The sequence below is a fragment of the Triturus cristatus genome, chromosome 1_1 (assembly GCF_964204655.1).
Source record: "Triturus cristatus chromosome 1_1, aTriCri1.1, whole genome shotgun sequence".
NCBI classification, from domain to species: Eukaryota; Metazoa; Chordata; class Amphibia; order Caudata; family Salamandridae; genus Triturus; species Triturus cristatus.
In genome coordinates, this window is record NC_140579.1 from 634616919 (window position 1) to 634631175 (window position 14257).

Consider the following 14257-nt stretch of genomic DNA (forward strand, 5'->3'; position numbering starts at 1 on the left):
TCTCTCCTTGCAATGGTTGGGCAGGTACTGCTTTCCTTATATCAGCAAGGAGATTATCCAGTGCCGATGGTAATGTTGCTAGCTTGTCTACAATTGTTATACAGGAGCAGCTGGCCTGGGTGAATTTTGTCTCTGACTGTGCCCTCCTGATCAAATTGATGAGGTCGGCCAGCTTGTCATCAATACCAGCGACAAAGATGGAGAGTGAGTTGAGGACTGACAGCTGGAGGTCCATCTTGTCTGAATGGTACTGCAGTGCATTCACAGACATTTGCATTGTGTGCAGTAGTGAGGGCCAGATGTCGTTCTTATCCAATGATGTATCTTTCCCGATGTGGAATTTTGGAGAATTGTTATTACTTCTTTCTGATTCGCCTATGTTGGCAGCAGAATAGGACGCGACTAATCCCTCCCATTCTTCAGGTGTAAGATAAGATGTTTCTAGTTCAATTTCCTGAGATATTGGTGGTTGTTCTAAAATACCCTCAAGGTGTGGAGTGACAGGGCTGAGTTGGGTGTTAGATTTTGCCCAGAGTAGTTGAGTGTGCGCGTCTTGTGAAGTTGATAATATTTCGGTCACTGTTTGTTTTATCGTATTGTAAGTGTCTGTGCTATCTGCTTTGCTCATATTAGACGTGGTCATCTTAGCTTTGCACACCTCCGGGTACTTACATAATCCAAGTCTATCCAGTGCATTAGTGGATGTGACAGCATTGTTTGTGACATTAAAGATGAAATAATAAACTGACTCAGTAGACAAAAGAAGGTGTTCAAAGCATGGGTAAATAGAAGCTGGAAGAACCAGATTCGTCAACAACCCAAGACAAACACGCATATATCTGTTGAGAATTCAAGCGCTTCTTGGTGGGAGTTATCTTCTGGTGACATGTAAAGACTGAACCGCAGCAATTTTCTTATCCACTGAAGAATCAACACAAGCAAAATGGTCTGAATGAAAAACCGCAGAGGAATTATTTTGCTCATAGACCCTTTCCTATTATCGTACAAATATATTACATTAACATAGTGAGGATTACACATTTAAGAGAACTGTGTTCGATAGAAAGGAGTTAAACTTCATTTCTTCACCCGAGACAGAATTTCAGCTTATTTAGTAGTTCTTTCTTGTTAAAATAAAAGAAAAAAAAAAACTAGACTTCCCACTCAATGTTCAAGAGAGAAGTTAAGTTTAACTTTTTTGATAAACAAGTTTTTATTGTTTTACACGGTACAACAACAGAAACAGTCTGGTATTCCGAAGCAGTTCCACACAGCAATACATTAGGAAACACCCCCCGCTCCACCCTGCCCCCAGAAGCCCCCCCCCACCCCCCGAACCACCCTACTAAAGTATATTGCCTAGCCATTTCCCCCAAACTCTCCGGTATTTCTTGGGGCATCCGCGTGCCCGATAGAGAGTCCGCTCCTGCGCCGCGCACCAGTCCACCCCAGCTCCCCATTTAGCCACACTTGGCGGCAACGGCTGCTTCCATGCCGCTGCAATGTCGCGCTTGGCCACCATCAAGGCCGTCATGAGAAACAGCTGTTCTGAACGTGTGCCATCTAAGCCATCCGTGATGCCCAGCAGCGAGTGTCGGGGGTCATGTGGCACCTCCCACCCCAGGACCTCCGTGAGCTCGGTTTCAATGCCTCTCCAGAACCCCTCCAGGGCCGGGCAGGACCACACCATGTGCAGGAAGTCTGCCGGCTCGGAACCACAGCGGGGGCAGGCCGCGTCCCCGGAGAGGCCCGCCCGGTGAAGGCGAGCCGGTGTGAGGTATGCCGCATGGAGATAATAAATTTGGATGAGTCGTAGTTTAGCGGAGGCCGTCACCAAGCGGGGGGCCATAAGGGCGTCCCGCCAGTCGGCCTCATCCAGGGGACCCACCCACCCCTCCCAGCGCTCCCTAAGACCCGCAAGGGATGTAGGGGTGCAATTGACAAGGGAACGGTAAATCCTGGAAATGCCCCCCCTCCCCAGGTTGCCCAGCAGGACCTGAGCCTCCGGGGGGCTGTGGTCTGGCAGCCTGACGTCCAGTGGGGTGTAGGTGCGTATGGCGTGGCGCAGCTGGAGGTACCTATAAAATTGAGAGGAGTGAAGGGAAAAACGCGCCTGCAGCTCTGAAAAGGAACACATCCGCCCTCCCCGCCAGACGTCCCCCAGTTGGGAAATGCCGATGAGGTCCCATGATTTGAAGCCTTCCAGCTTCGTGACGTCCCGCAACCACGTCCCGTGCCACAGGGGGGTGACCCGGGTCAACCGTCCCGTCCATCGGGTGAGGCGGAGCGCCGCACGCCAGGACAGGAATACAGCCCTGGTGATGTCCGGGCAAGAAGCAGGGATGGGGGCGCCGTACAGGCGATCTTGGATGTCGGCAAAACCCAAGCCGTTAAGTTCAACCCTGTAGGCCGGGTCGGACCAACCCCCTCCGAACCAGTCGTGAATGACCAGGAGGCGGGTGGCCATGTAGTAGAGGTAAATATCGGACATGCCCAGGCCCCCGTCAAAGGTGGGTATGCGGCACGTCGACAGAGCCAGCCGCCGCCGCCCCTCGCCCCAGAGAAATCTCGTCGCCATCCCGTCCAGTTCACGGAACCACGGTCGCGGAAAGGAGTGGGGGGTGTTTTGCAATACGTACAGAAACCGGGGAAGGATCATCATTTTGTAGAGGGCGATCCTCCCTAGCGGGTTAAGGGGCAGCTGTTTCCATCGCTCCAGGTCGACCCTGGCCCTCTTGACCAGGGGGGCGACATTGAGCGCCCAGCTCAGCTCCGGGAGGAGGGAGACCCAGATGCCCAGGTACTGAAATGATAGGCGGCGCAGAGGGATGGTCTCCTGCCAGTCAAAGCATTCCCTGGAGGGGTGCAGCGGAACCAGGATCGACTTTCGCGGGTTGAGGGAGAGACCCGATGCCCGGCCGAAACGGCTCAGAATGGATAGTGCGCGCGGTCCGGAGCGCGCTGGGTCCCCAAGGTACAATAGGACATCATCCGCATAGAGGGCGATTTTGTCGGGTTCCAGGCCAGGCCATTCCCACCCCCGAAGGAGGGGGTCAGATCTAATCAGGGCGGCCAAAGGTTCCATCGCCAGAGCGAAGAGAAGGGGCGACAGTGGGCAACCCTGCCTCGTTCCCCGGCCGATCCGAAAGGGCCGCGACAACGCCCCATTAACCAATACTCTGGCACGGGGCCGGGCATAGAGGACTCGCACCATCCCCACGAACCGAGGGCCAAAGCCCATGCGGGACAGGACGTCGAAGAGGTAGGCCCACCCCACCGAATCGAAAGCCTTTTCGAAGTCGACGAGGAGTAGAGCGAGGTACGGGGTCAGACGATGGCGGTGGGCCAAGGCCACGTGGAGACGGCGCAAGTTAAGTTTAACTTATTGCACTTGAGAGAAAGAATCTTTAGAGGAAGGAGTCAAGCAGAAAAAAATTGCTCTATAGATGAAGAAATGCAGCTAAAACTACTGCTCCTTGGAGAAAAGAGTGAAGATGCAACCATTCTTCTTTAGAGAAAGAAGTCCTCATGAACTTACTACTGTTTAGACAAGAGTTAAGCTCGTTTTTTCTCAAAAGGAACAATGGAGATTTGCCTGCGCTCACATAGGAAGGTGTCAAGTTTGATCTTGGTCTGGAGGTCTCCAACACAACCCTAAATGATCATTGTAAGTTGCCTGCTACGTGGTAGCAATTGGCTTGGGTACCAAGGAGGATTTCTTAAAGATGTGAGTTAGAATCAAGTGTTTTTAATATACATGAATTTAGGAACTGATGAGTTAAAGAAAGTGGTGTCAGTAAGGCCATTGTGCCCTTTGCCAGAAGGACCACGATAGTATTGCTAACTGCCTTGGAATGGCAAAGGCCTTAGAACATTGTCCTGATGTTGCCTGTCATTATATAGCGATCTGAAGACCACGGTGTTTTGGGTTTTTGTGACCCCAGAGACAGCAACCGAAAGAGTGTTCTGCTTTGGACCTGGACCTTTAAGGTTTGATAAATCAGAGGCAGCTGTGCACCAAGGGCCTGTAAGATCATCTGTATAACCTCACGGAGCTCACCATCCAGACTGCAAAACAACTCTAATGCACACCTGGTGAAGATCAAGATCAGCAGAGTGACTTTGAAAACATAGGTCACAGCCACAATGCTGAAGAAAAAATTAGAAGATGCAAATAAAACCATAACTTAATTGAAAGAGTTCTTGGCACAGTCAAAAATATCCAAATTCCAGAGGTACTTTAAAAACGTTTCGATAGACGATATCTTCCCATATTCCAAGCCTGATTATTAACCTAAAGGCAATGAAAAATGTGACACTACTCAGTTGACAGTTATTCAGCTGAATTAGTTTGAAGCGACTATGAATCACCAAAAACAAAGACCAGAAAGACCAGTGGAAGAGGGCAAAGAAGCAGCCAGCAACACTAATTTCCACAACCTTATGGTCAACCAGTTTCTTCAATCATTTTATGGATGAACCCTTATATGAACCAGCCACAACCATCCCCAACTAACTTCTGTGGTTTCCTCAAACCAACATGCCTGTTTTTAGGCAGAGAGAAAAGCAGGAGAAAAGAGCAGAGACTACAAGGGATGACAGTCAACCAGGAACAGATTTAAACCCACCTCCAACTTGGACCAAACAGATAATGAAAGCAGTGATATACCTAAGCAATTACGTCTTTACCAGCACACATCTATAGCTTCTCAGTAGGGGTTTGCATTTTGTGCTAACAGTGAAGACAAACTGAACATCTGCAGAAATGTTTCAGAATTCTCCAGAAAAATCAGTCTAAAAACCTTCTTTGCCAACAGCGAAGCAGATGAGGGGGCAATCCAAATTAACACTGTTCTACTGGAAAAGTCGTAACTTAATCCTCCAACTGCATGTATCCCACATGACTATGGGTCTTTGAGCAAGCAGTGAATTGGGACATTGACATGCAGAAGGAAATGCCAAAAAGTATTTCACAATTTGACGCGGGCCAAAAAGAAAAGTGTTGAAGTCAGTGTCCGACCAAGATTCTGTGGTAATGAAACCCAAAGATAAAGGAGGTGCAACTGTTGTGATGCCCAAACTGATGTACAGAGAGAAGTATCTCAAACTTCTAGGCGATACAAGAAATTATAAGAAATTAGACAAAGACCCAACCAGAGACACCATCGAAGATATTGCTTATATTGTAAAGAACGCAGAAGAAAATAATTGGATAACTATGGAGGAGGTGGAATTCCTGTATGAAAAACAACCATGTGTGCCTTACTTTTACCTTCTGCCTATAAGTTCATAAAGACAGATTTCCACTACCAGGCAAATCAATTGTCTCATCAATTAGCTCCGCCCTGGAATCACTATTGAAGTTTGTGGATCATTTCTTTAAGACCCTTGGTCTGTGAGATGACATTGTATGTGAAGGACAGAAAAGACATGCTAAATATCCTGGAAGGGATAAGATTTGATCCACCCTTAGAAATAATGGTTACTACGGACGTGGAAGCATTATACACCAGTATACCCCGGAAAGAATCTCTAAGAGTAATTGAATCTTTGCTCAATATGACCAACTGGGTGTCCATCACACCTGTGGATTTCGCACTTGATTGCGCACATATTGCACTAACACGCAACTACTTTCAATTTGAGGTGGACTACTTTTTACAAATGCAAGGACATCACTTTTGCCCCAAGCTTAGCCTTCCTTTATGTGCATCACTTCAAGTCAGAGCATATTCTAAATCACACCAATTCCTTCCATACCCATATAACCATTTGGAAGTGGTATATAGATGATATATTCATCATCCGGAAAGGCACTAGGGGACAAATAGTAAAATTCACCACCTGGATTATTAATTTCAATCCCTTTTTGGCATACACGACCACAATAAGCAGTACATAAATATCCTTTTTTGGCTTCCGAACAAATGCACATGAGAACACTCTACAATGTTAAGTCTGTTATAAACCCACTGACAGGAACAACCTTTTAAGATGCAATAGTTTCCATCTGAAGGCACTCAGGAAAAACCTGCCAGTGGGCCAATGTTTGGGACTCCGTAGAAACTGCACCATAAATCGATAAAAAAAATATGCAGAGCTTCTAACCGAGAAGCCACAAGAAAAAAACATACCAGAAGAAAATCATTAAAAAATGGGTGAAAAGGGCACAAACAATCCCCAGGAACAACTGTCACCGACCTACACAAAACGAGAGACAGAATGCCTTATATGTGTTAATTCTGCAGCCACTCGAATCAAATTCAAACAATTAATGAAAAATCCGCGTCTCAGGACAACATGAACAGGAGAAACCCAAGTTTGCTTTAAAACGGGGAAAATCATTGAAAGACTATTGTATACAAAAGACCAAAGATCGGCACTCTAACTCAGCAAACAAGAATGTTGAGTACTAAACCACCTGCAATAGGACGCTTCCCTTGTGGGCATTGCAGTATCTGCCATTTACGAGAAAGAAAAAAGAATTAGAGTTAGGTCTTAAATCACCCTGTGTTTTAAAGAACTTCACAATCTGGGAAACACAGAATGTGATCTACATCAATAAAGGCACATGCAATTTAAAATATATCAGTATGACTATGAGGAAAGCAAAAACATGGATAACTGAACATAGAAGCACCTTTAGGTGTAAATACCAACAAAATTAATGCAACCCTTTCTTGAAAAAGGACAATGATAATGACTTTGAGTGGTCAATCATTGAAAAAATGTCTCTGGGAAACTACAACGTGAAGTGAAAACTGCTCCTGTTCAAACAATGTTGGATTCATCATTTGATAACATCCATATATGGATTTAACAATGAAGTAGCCTGGAACCTACCAAACGAAAGATGAGAACTGGGCAAAACATGCTATATCTTGAGCCAGACAATCCGCACGTCAGTTACTAGGAACAGCCTATGTTCTAAATGAACACAGAGGATTGGATGGACTGAAATGCTATATCCGAAAAATCTATTTTATATCATAATTCTGCCTAATTGCCAGCTTTACAGTTAATCCTGAAGTACTAAGAGCTCCTTTATACAATTTCCTTTAAAATATCAAAAAAGACATACATAAATCATACCATTCATAGACATTCTTTCACCTCAACAATAAGTAAAAACTGCTTGTCTCCTTTATATAATTTACTTTAAAATATCAAAAAAATACACAACTTACACCACTCAAACACTTTTTTCACTTTGAGAATAAGTATATTGTTTTTGATTGCATTGGATACCCCCATTAGAGGAAATTGCGAGATTGGAAGTAGATGCCCCATAATGCCCAGGCACATGGAATACATCACCTCAGTGGTGCTCAGATACTTTGTGCAAGTATGTCGGGCTGACTTAAAACATTGTGCCCTCTGCTTGGATTCTCTATTGGCCTGTCAGACAAGGAACCAGTAGGCTACGGGCAATGCCTAAACCCATGACGAGGTAAGATCTCCAGTGGGGGCTAGGAATCCATGTTAGATTTGAAAATATTGCTAACGATGCAAGTATAGTGAGTGTAGCAGTTTGACCATTGGCCACATATAGCGAATAAATGGGACCGCTCACATAAGCCAAAGTGTTTTTTCCCATTAAGTTGTTTAAAGGATACCAGAGAATATGGAGGGACTGATAAATATTTTGAGCAGATTTTACCATCCCCCAATTCATTTTGAGGTATACGATTTGATAATATGAATTAATTTGGTTTTACCTAGTCAGAAGATAGGAAACAGTCGTCCTGGTTAAACATTTAATGGCAGTGAATTACTGAGTTATCATCAACTATGCCCCCATTTCAAACAACAAAAACAGCCGGCCTTGGGCACTAGATACGGGACTTCGAAGTGAAGGACTGACTTGTCTGTACATTGCTGCCTAAGATAGCAGGATAGGTACCGTAATGTATAAAAAAAATACGGATCAGTACATATCAAGGTTTTATCAAGAGCAAAAAGACCACAAACAATAGCATTTGGACAAATTCAAAAAAATTACCCATTACTTGTTTTGACTCTCAGGGTTTCATGCTCATGGGCTTGGAATAGGCAAGAAAATGACTCATGCCATAAGAAAAGGGGATAATAATGATATTAGTACGTAATCCAGTAAATGAATAATGCATAACGCAATGTCCTTATAACTTTCTTCATATACAATACTGTGTGAATACAAGACGTTGTCTTCTCGTCATGATCTGATCACAAAATTAACCTGAATTAGGTTTAAGGCAAATCAGTGAGTATGTGAATAGAACATCTGCATGGCCATGTTGCTTGTGCTACAGAAATCACATTTCACTTGGTACACTTTGTTAAATGTGAGTTGTTTGCAGTGTCCACTCAGTATGGGTTGCCATTCTTTTCAACTGTTCTAATTATAAAATATTTTTCTTTATTTTTATTTTAAGGTTAAAAAAACACTAAAAAATTAGTACAGGCATGAGAGACTTATGCCTCATCACTTCGCATGATTGGCATGTAGGGCAGGCAGGGATCTGAATAGCCCCAATGAAGGCCACTTATCCATAGTGGGCATTTACAAGGCCAAAACTGTTGGAAATGTGACTGGATAGAGGAGTCCTGTTTCATCACACATCCACACAGGAAACATATTTTAATCATACCTAAGGTACCCCATTATTAAAAAGAGAAACCTCAGAGGGTATACCCTAGGATAGCCTGGATTCCTGTTTGTATCCAGATGATAAAAATTAGGAACTCCCAACTGGAAGTTGTGTCCACCAAGGTAGTATCTTCTCACAATGATGAAACATGGCACAAAAACCTATGGTTGGGGTGCGCTTTCCAAAATCTGTGGTGAACACCTGCTTTTTCGTTTGCCGTAGGACTTAGAAACCATTGAGCCTCATATCTGGATCCAAGCACTTTTGGTGTGATATAATCTGAAGGGCTGACCTACTGTATAAAGCATCTAAGATCCATGCACTCTGAAAACGAGTTCTGCTGTACAAGACCTATAGGTTTTCTGTAACCTAAATAGCCACTCTGGCTCTGCTGCACTAGCTCTGCTATATGAGTTATGAGCTTGACTTTACAATTAAAGGAGCAGCTCTTTTGTCTATGGCTTCAGTCTTTAATAAGCCTACAAAACATATGTAATTTAAGAGATAGCACTGCTACTGAGAGTTAAATCAGTAAGGTTTATTTATCTGAAAGTATAGCTGTTTGGTCTATGGTGTATGAGCTTGTAGGTCTGTGTAACTTTCAAGAACTATGAAGTTTGTTGTCAGAGACCGGAACATCAGTGTACCCTGAAAGGTTGCTTTCCTTTCGGAGTCCGGAGCCTGAGTAATATGTGTAAACTAAAGAATAGCTGTGATTTGAGAAGCATATAAGATTCAGGTAAACTGAGGGATGGGGTTTGCTGTCTAAGACTTGAGCCTGTAAGACCTGTAAAAAATCGGTTTAGCCTAAAGAATACATCTACTGTCTGAGGTATCAGCATGTTAGACCCAAACATCAGCTCTGCTGTCTGCCACTTGAAACATTAAGATGTGTGAAAACGGATGGTTTGCACATGTGTGCAATGCCTAACTTGTAACTTAAGAGTTACTTCAGAAGTTGATACGGCACGTCTAGCTTAATCCTATATGATCTGCGTAAACTGATGGGTAATTTGTTGCCTGTGGCTGAGACTAAGATCTGTGTAACCTAAAGCATACACCTGCTTCACAAATCTGTAGCCTTTAATGGCTCCCACCATCTGGAACAGTTTGCCTTTCTCTCTTCGAACTTGTCCTGACTACAGCAACTTTAGGAAAGCCCTAAATATAAAACTGTTCTAGACCTCATTCTCCGCTTGAGTTGACCAAGCGCAGAGATACCCCGGCAGGGGTGATTCACGCTCTATATCAAATTGTATTATTATTATTACTATAATGTTTCTGCATACCACAGGATAGGACTACAGTCTAAGGCTTACGCATACAAATCAATGAACCCTAAGCAATAGTAATAGAGGACCGAGCCTTCAAATCGGAGTGCTCTGAGGGGTGGCTCTGTTGTATTATCTGTGAAACTTGTAAAACAGCTCCACCATCAGTGGCCTGGCATGGGTAATCTGTATGACTGACTCTCTGAGCACTGATGTATGAGACCTGTCAGACAGCTCTGCTGGCTTAGCCACAAGTCTGTGAGACCTGTGTAACCCCAGAGGTGATTCTGCAGCCTGCGGACTATATCCGCTAACTGATGCATAATCCGGTACCTTGAGCTCAGATAAGCTATACACAAATGGTATCATACCTGTCCAAAGTGGGCCGGGTATCCCAGCATGTGCATGTAGAGGAGCTTGGCCACATTGCGGTAGCGGTACATGGGGTCTTCTTCGCGGAAGGCGGCCCGGATATCCGCACACTCCTTCTGGATGATTTCTCGCTCCTGTGCCTGCGTCTTGCTACTGCGTATCAACCGAATGAGCTCCTGGACCCTCAGTGGAGGCAACATCCTCCTGAAAGAGAGATACAACTAGGAGTGAGAAGATCTCGAGGTTACAGAAAAATGGCACAAAACTTTACTGTCTGGGGCTGCAAACTCTGTGGAATCTTGGGAATAACCCTGCAGTGAGATTCTAGCCAGTAAAACTGTAGTGATGACTCTTGACTTCGTGAACAATGTGGTTAAAGATGATTTATTAGTTTACAGGTGCCGCGCAGCAGGCAGCTCCCTCGGCTTCATCAACCTTGTTCCAGTACATTTTGAGTACCAACATTCTAAGTGGAATCTTGAGGCCAGAACATCATTGCTCAAGTATTGTAAAATTAGATGAAAACACTACATTATCCTTTTCCTCAAAAATAAAAGAAACATGAAACAGAGAAGGAAAGAGAACAATGATGTAAAATGAACAATAAGCAGGAACAGGAAAAAAAAAAAAGAAAAGAAAAACAAGAAAGAAAACATCAGCGATACCTAGCAGGCACAAAACGTTGTCGAGAACTCCTGCGTAAACTTTGTGTAACTGAAGAAGGAGTAGAATCAATATTTTGGTCACGCAAGAAATTTTGATCGACATTTCTGTTGACTTTGACCACTTTTGAAACATTCCACCAGTACTTAGAATTTACTCTTACAGCATTTCTGAAAACTTTGTCAACAGTGAACGGTTCAGAGAATTTTGAACTCCCTTTCTTGTTATGGACAGGGATTTTTATACGCACAATATCTCCAACCACAATTGGTTGAGAAAAAGACCTTTTCCTTGAATCAAAGTATGCTTTCTGACGTAATTGAGCTTGCATTACATTTTCTCTCACAAAATCATCTACATCACTCAAAGAATCCATTTTAACCCACTTTGACATCCACCCTGGACAAACCTTAGAACAAGGTTTCCTTCCTCTAAGCAGTTCATAAGGGGAAACTCTTGTCGATGAATGTGGAGTCGTGTGATAGAAACATAACATGGATCTCACTGCATTTTGTACATTACACTTACCAGCCAAAGCCCATTGAATACAATTGTTGAACACCCTATTCATTCGTTCCACCAAACCATTGGTCTGTAGATGATAGAGTGCGCTCCTGGCATGCGTTATACCTCCCTGACGTAAAAAGGAGTCAAAATTATGACTGGTGAATTGCACTCCATTGTCACTAACAATAGTGGAAGGAAAACCTTCACGCAGAAAGATGTCCTTTAGGAAATCAATGACATTTTTCGAATTGGGTTGATTAATAAAACGTATTTCCGGCCATTTGGAGTAATAGTCAATTGCCACAATGGCAAACCTAGAATTAGTCGGAAGCATGTTAAAAGGTCCAACCAGATCTATACCTATTTTTCCCAAGGCTTGTTGGGTAACACAATTGGCTGAAGAGGGGGTGTATGAACTTTTAAACTCTTATCGGAACTTGAACAAATGACACAATCCCCCACAAATAATTCTACATCTTTGTCCATCTGTGGCCACCAAAAGTGTTCACAAAGCCTTCTCTTCGTGAGAGTCTTACCTAAGTGACCTTCGTGCGCCCCTAACATTAATCTAGCTCTCAACTTGTCAGGAGGAACCAACCTGTCACCACGTACAAGCAAATCGTCTTCAACAGAAAGTTCAGGGGAAACCTTGACGTACGTCTGAAGAAAAAAGTGTACATTCTTCTCCCTTGGCCAGCCTTCTTTTACATATTTGATGACATTGCACAATAAAACATCCTTTGAGAGAAGATCTCTCCATTCAACCTCACTTACAGCACACATTTCATCTAACTCCAGGCAGGCTACAAAACATTCTTCGTCATCATCATCCACATTTTCATGTTCAGAAATAGGATGTCTTGAAAAATAATCAGCTCTTATATTTCTATTCCCAGGAATATGACTAACTTCAAAATCATATTGCAACAGTTTGGTTGACAATCGTGCAATTCTAGGGGTATGTTCTTTGATTTTGTCTCCAGAGAGAATTGATACAAGAGGACTATGATCTGTCCTTAATTTGAAATGTCTACCCCAAATGTATGGATTAAATTTTCTTATTGCCCACCAGCACGCTAGTAGTTTTCTCTCAATGACGGAGAAATTAAAAATCAGACCCACGCATAACTCTTGAAGCATAACCAATGTTATGCTCATTACCATTGAAAATTTGCCTAAGAACAGCTCCTAAACCCAAGCCGCTCGCATCTACAGTGATGCTGCATGGAACATTAGGATCAAAAGGTTTGAGTATCTTTGGACTAATTAGCTCACCTTTGATCCATTCAAAAACTTGATCGCACTGACGGTCCCACTTAAAAGGAACACTTCTCTTGAGCATGTTGGAAAGGGGTTGAAGTTTAGTAGCATAGCCGGGCACAAATCGTGAGTAAAACTCACACAAACCAATGAATGACTTAAGCCCCACCTTATCTCCCGGAGGAGGAGAATCAACTAACGGTTTTACAAGGCCTGGTCTAGGCTCTACTCCATGTTCAGAAAGCAGATGTCCCAGATATTCAATTTTTTGCACCCTGAAAACACATTTCTCTTTTTTTAAAACAACACCACCATCACGCAAGGCTTCTAGAACACAAAACAGTCTCGTCATGTGATTCACATGTTACACCATGTACTAAAACGTCATCTTGAAAATGCCTGGAAGAAGGATCAAGAACAACTTGGTGATAAGCTGATGCCAAATGTAGCTTACTAAACCATTTGGACCCATTGATAAGTGATAACATTTCGGGAATTTTTGGGAGAGGATGGGAATCTAGCCAGATGTTTTTATTAAGACTGCGCAAATCTATGCAAACGTGAATCTCGCCATTTTTTTTTTTTGCTAGGACCAATGGAGAAAGCCAAAGGGAAGATTCTATTGGTTCTATAATCCCTTTTTTGAAAAGACCATAGAGCTCTTGTTCTAGCGGATTCCTTACGCTGAACGGTACATTTCTGAGTCGATGTTTAACCGGTATAGCATCGTCTTTCACCTTGATAGTATGAGTGAACCCTTTAACTCGACCAAGACCGTCACCAAAAACATCGGGAAACCGCTATGATAACATGTCAATGAAATTGTCAGAGCGAAGAATGGAGACTTGAACCTTAGTACCAGGTCTTAGCACCATTTTAAACAAACCCTGATGAAACCATCCGAGAATGTTTAATCCTTTAATGGCTACATAAACCTTGCCAAAAATCTTCCTTCCCCTAAAAACTAAGGAGTCTTCAAAATAACCCGCTAATTCAATGGTTCTCCCTTCATAAGAAACAGGGGATCTGTCTGGCGGTAGTAGTAAACGAGATCCCCATACGTCTTTAAACTTTTCCTGCGTCAACATTGTTATCCTTGCTCCTGAATCAACCAAAAAACAAACATTCTTCCCACCAATCTCTACATCCACATAAGGATCCACACATTCAGAATGTGGGTTGGAATCTTGAACCACATCCTCCACCACAACAACCATGTCTCTCAAATCATCTTGAATCTTCTTGAAATCATCAGACTTAGATTCACACGAAGAGACATTAGCAACAGAAGGAGTAGAAGAAGAAGAAAGTCCGCTGTTCAGTTTTCCATCTTGAAAGGACGAAAAACTCCTTTTAACATTTTGGTACACTTTAGCAAAATGAACTAACTTACCACACGCTCTACAAATAACATTTCTAGCAGGACACACACGTCCAGACTTATAATGAGGAAAATTTCCACATTTAAAACATATGTTAGTTTGTTTAAAAAACTTATTGTCATTTCGAGTAAGAGCATTGTTCTTAATCTCCTTTGATCTTACTGCATTGATT

General features: G+C 43.1%; 1 protein-coding gene across 2 annotated transcripts in view; it reads right to left on the reverse strand.

Moving 5' to 3' along the window:
- The window catches only part of LOC146870743 (AP-1 complex subunit gamma-1-like), a 294245-nt gene that overhangs the window by 241066 nt on the left and 38922 nt on the right, over window positions 1-14257 (reverse strand). For both annotated transcript variants that reach the window (XM_085646315.1, XM_085646317.1), the window contains exon 2: window positions 10273-10477. In XM_085646315.1, the coding sequence (XP_085502441.1) occupies window positions 10273-10473 (201 nt within the window). In that variant the 5' untranslated portion in view covers window positions 10474-10477. The remainder of the gene's footprint in view (window positions 1-10272; window positions 10478-14257) is intronic.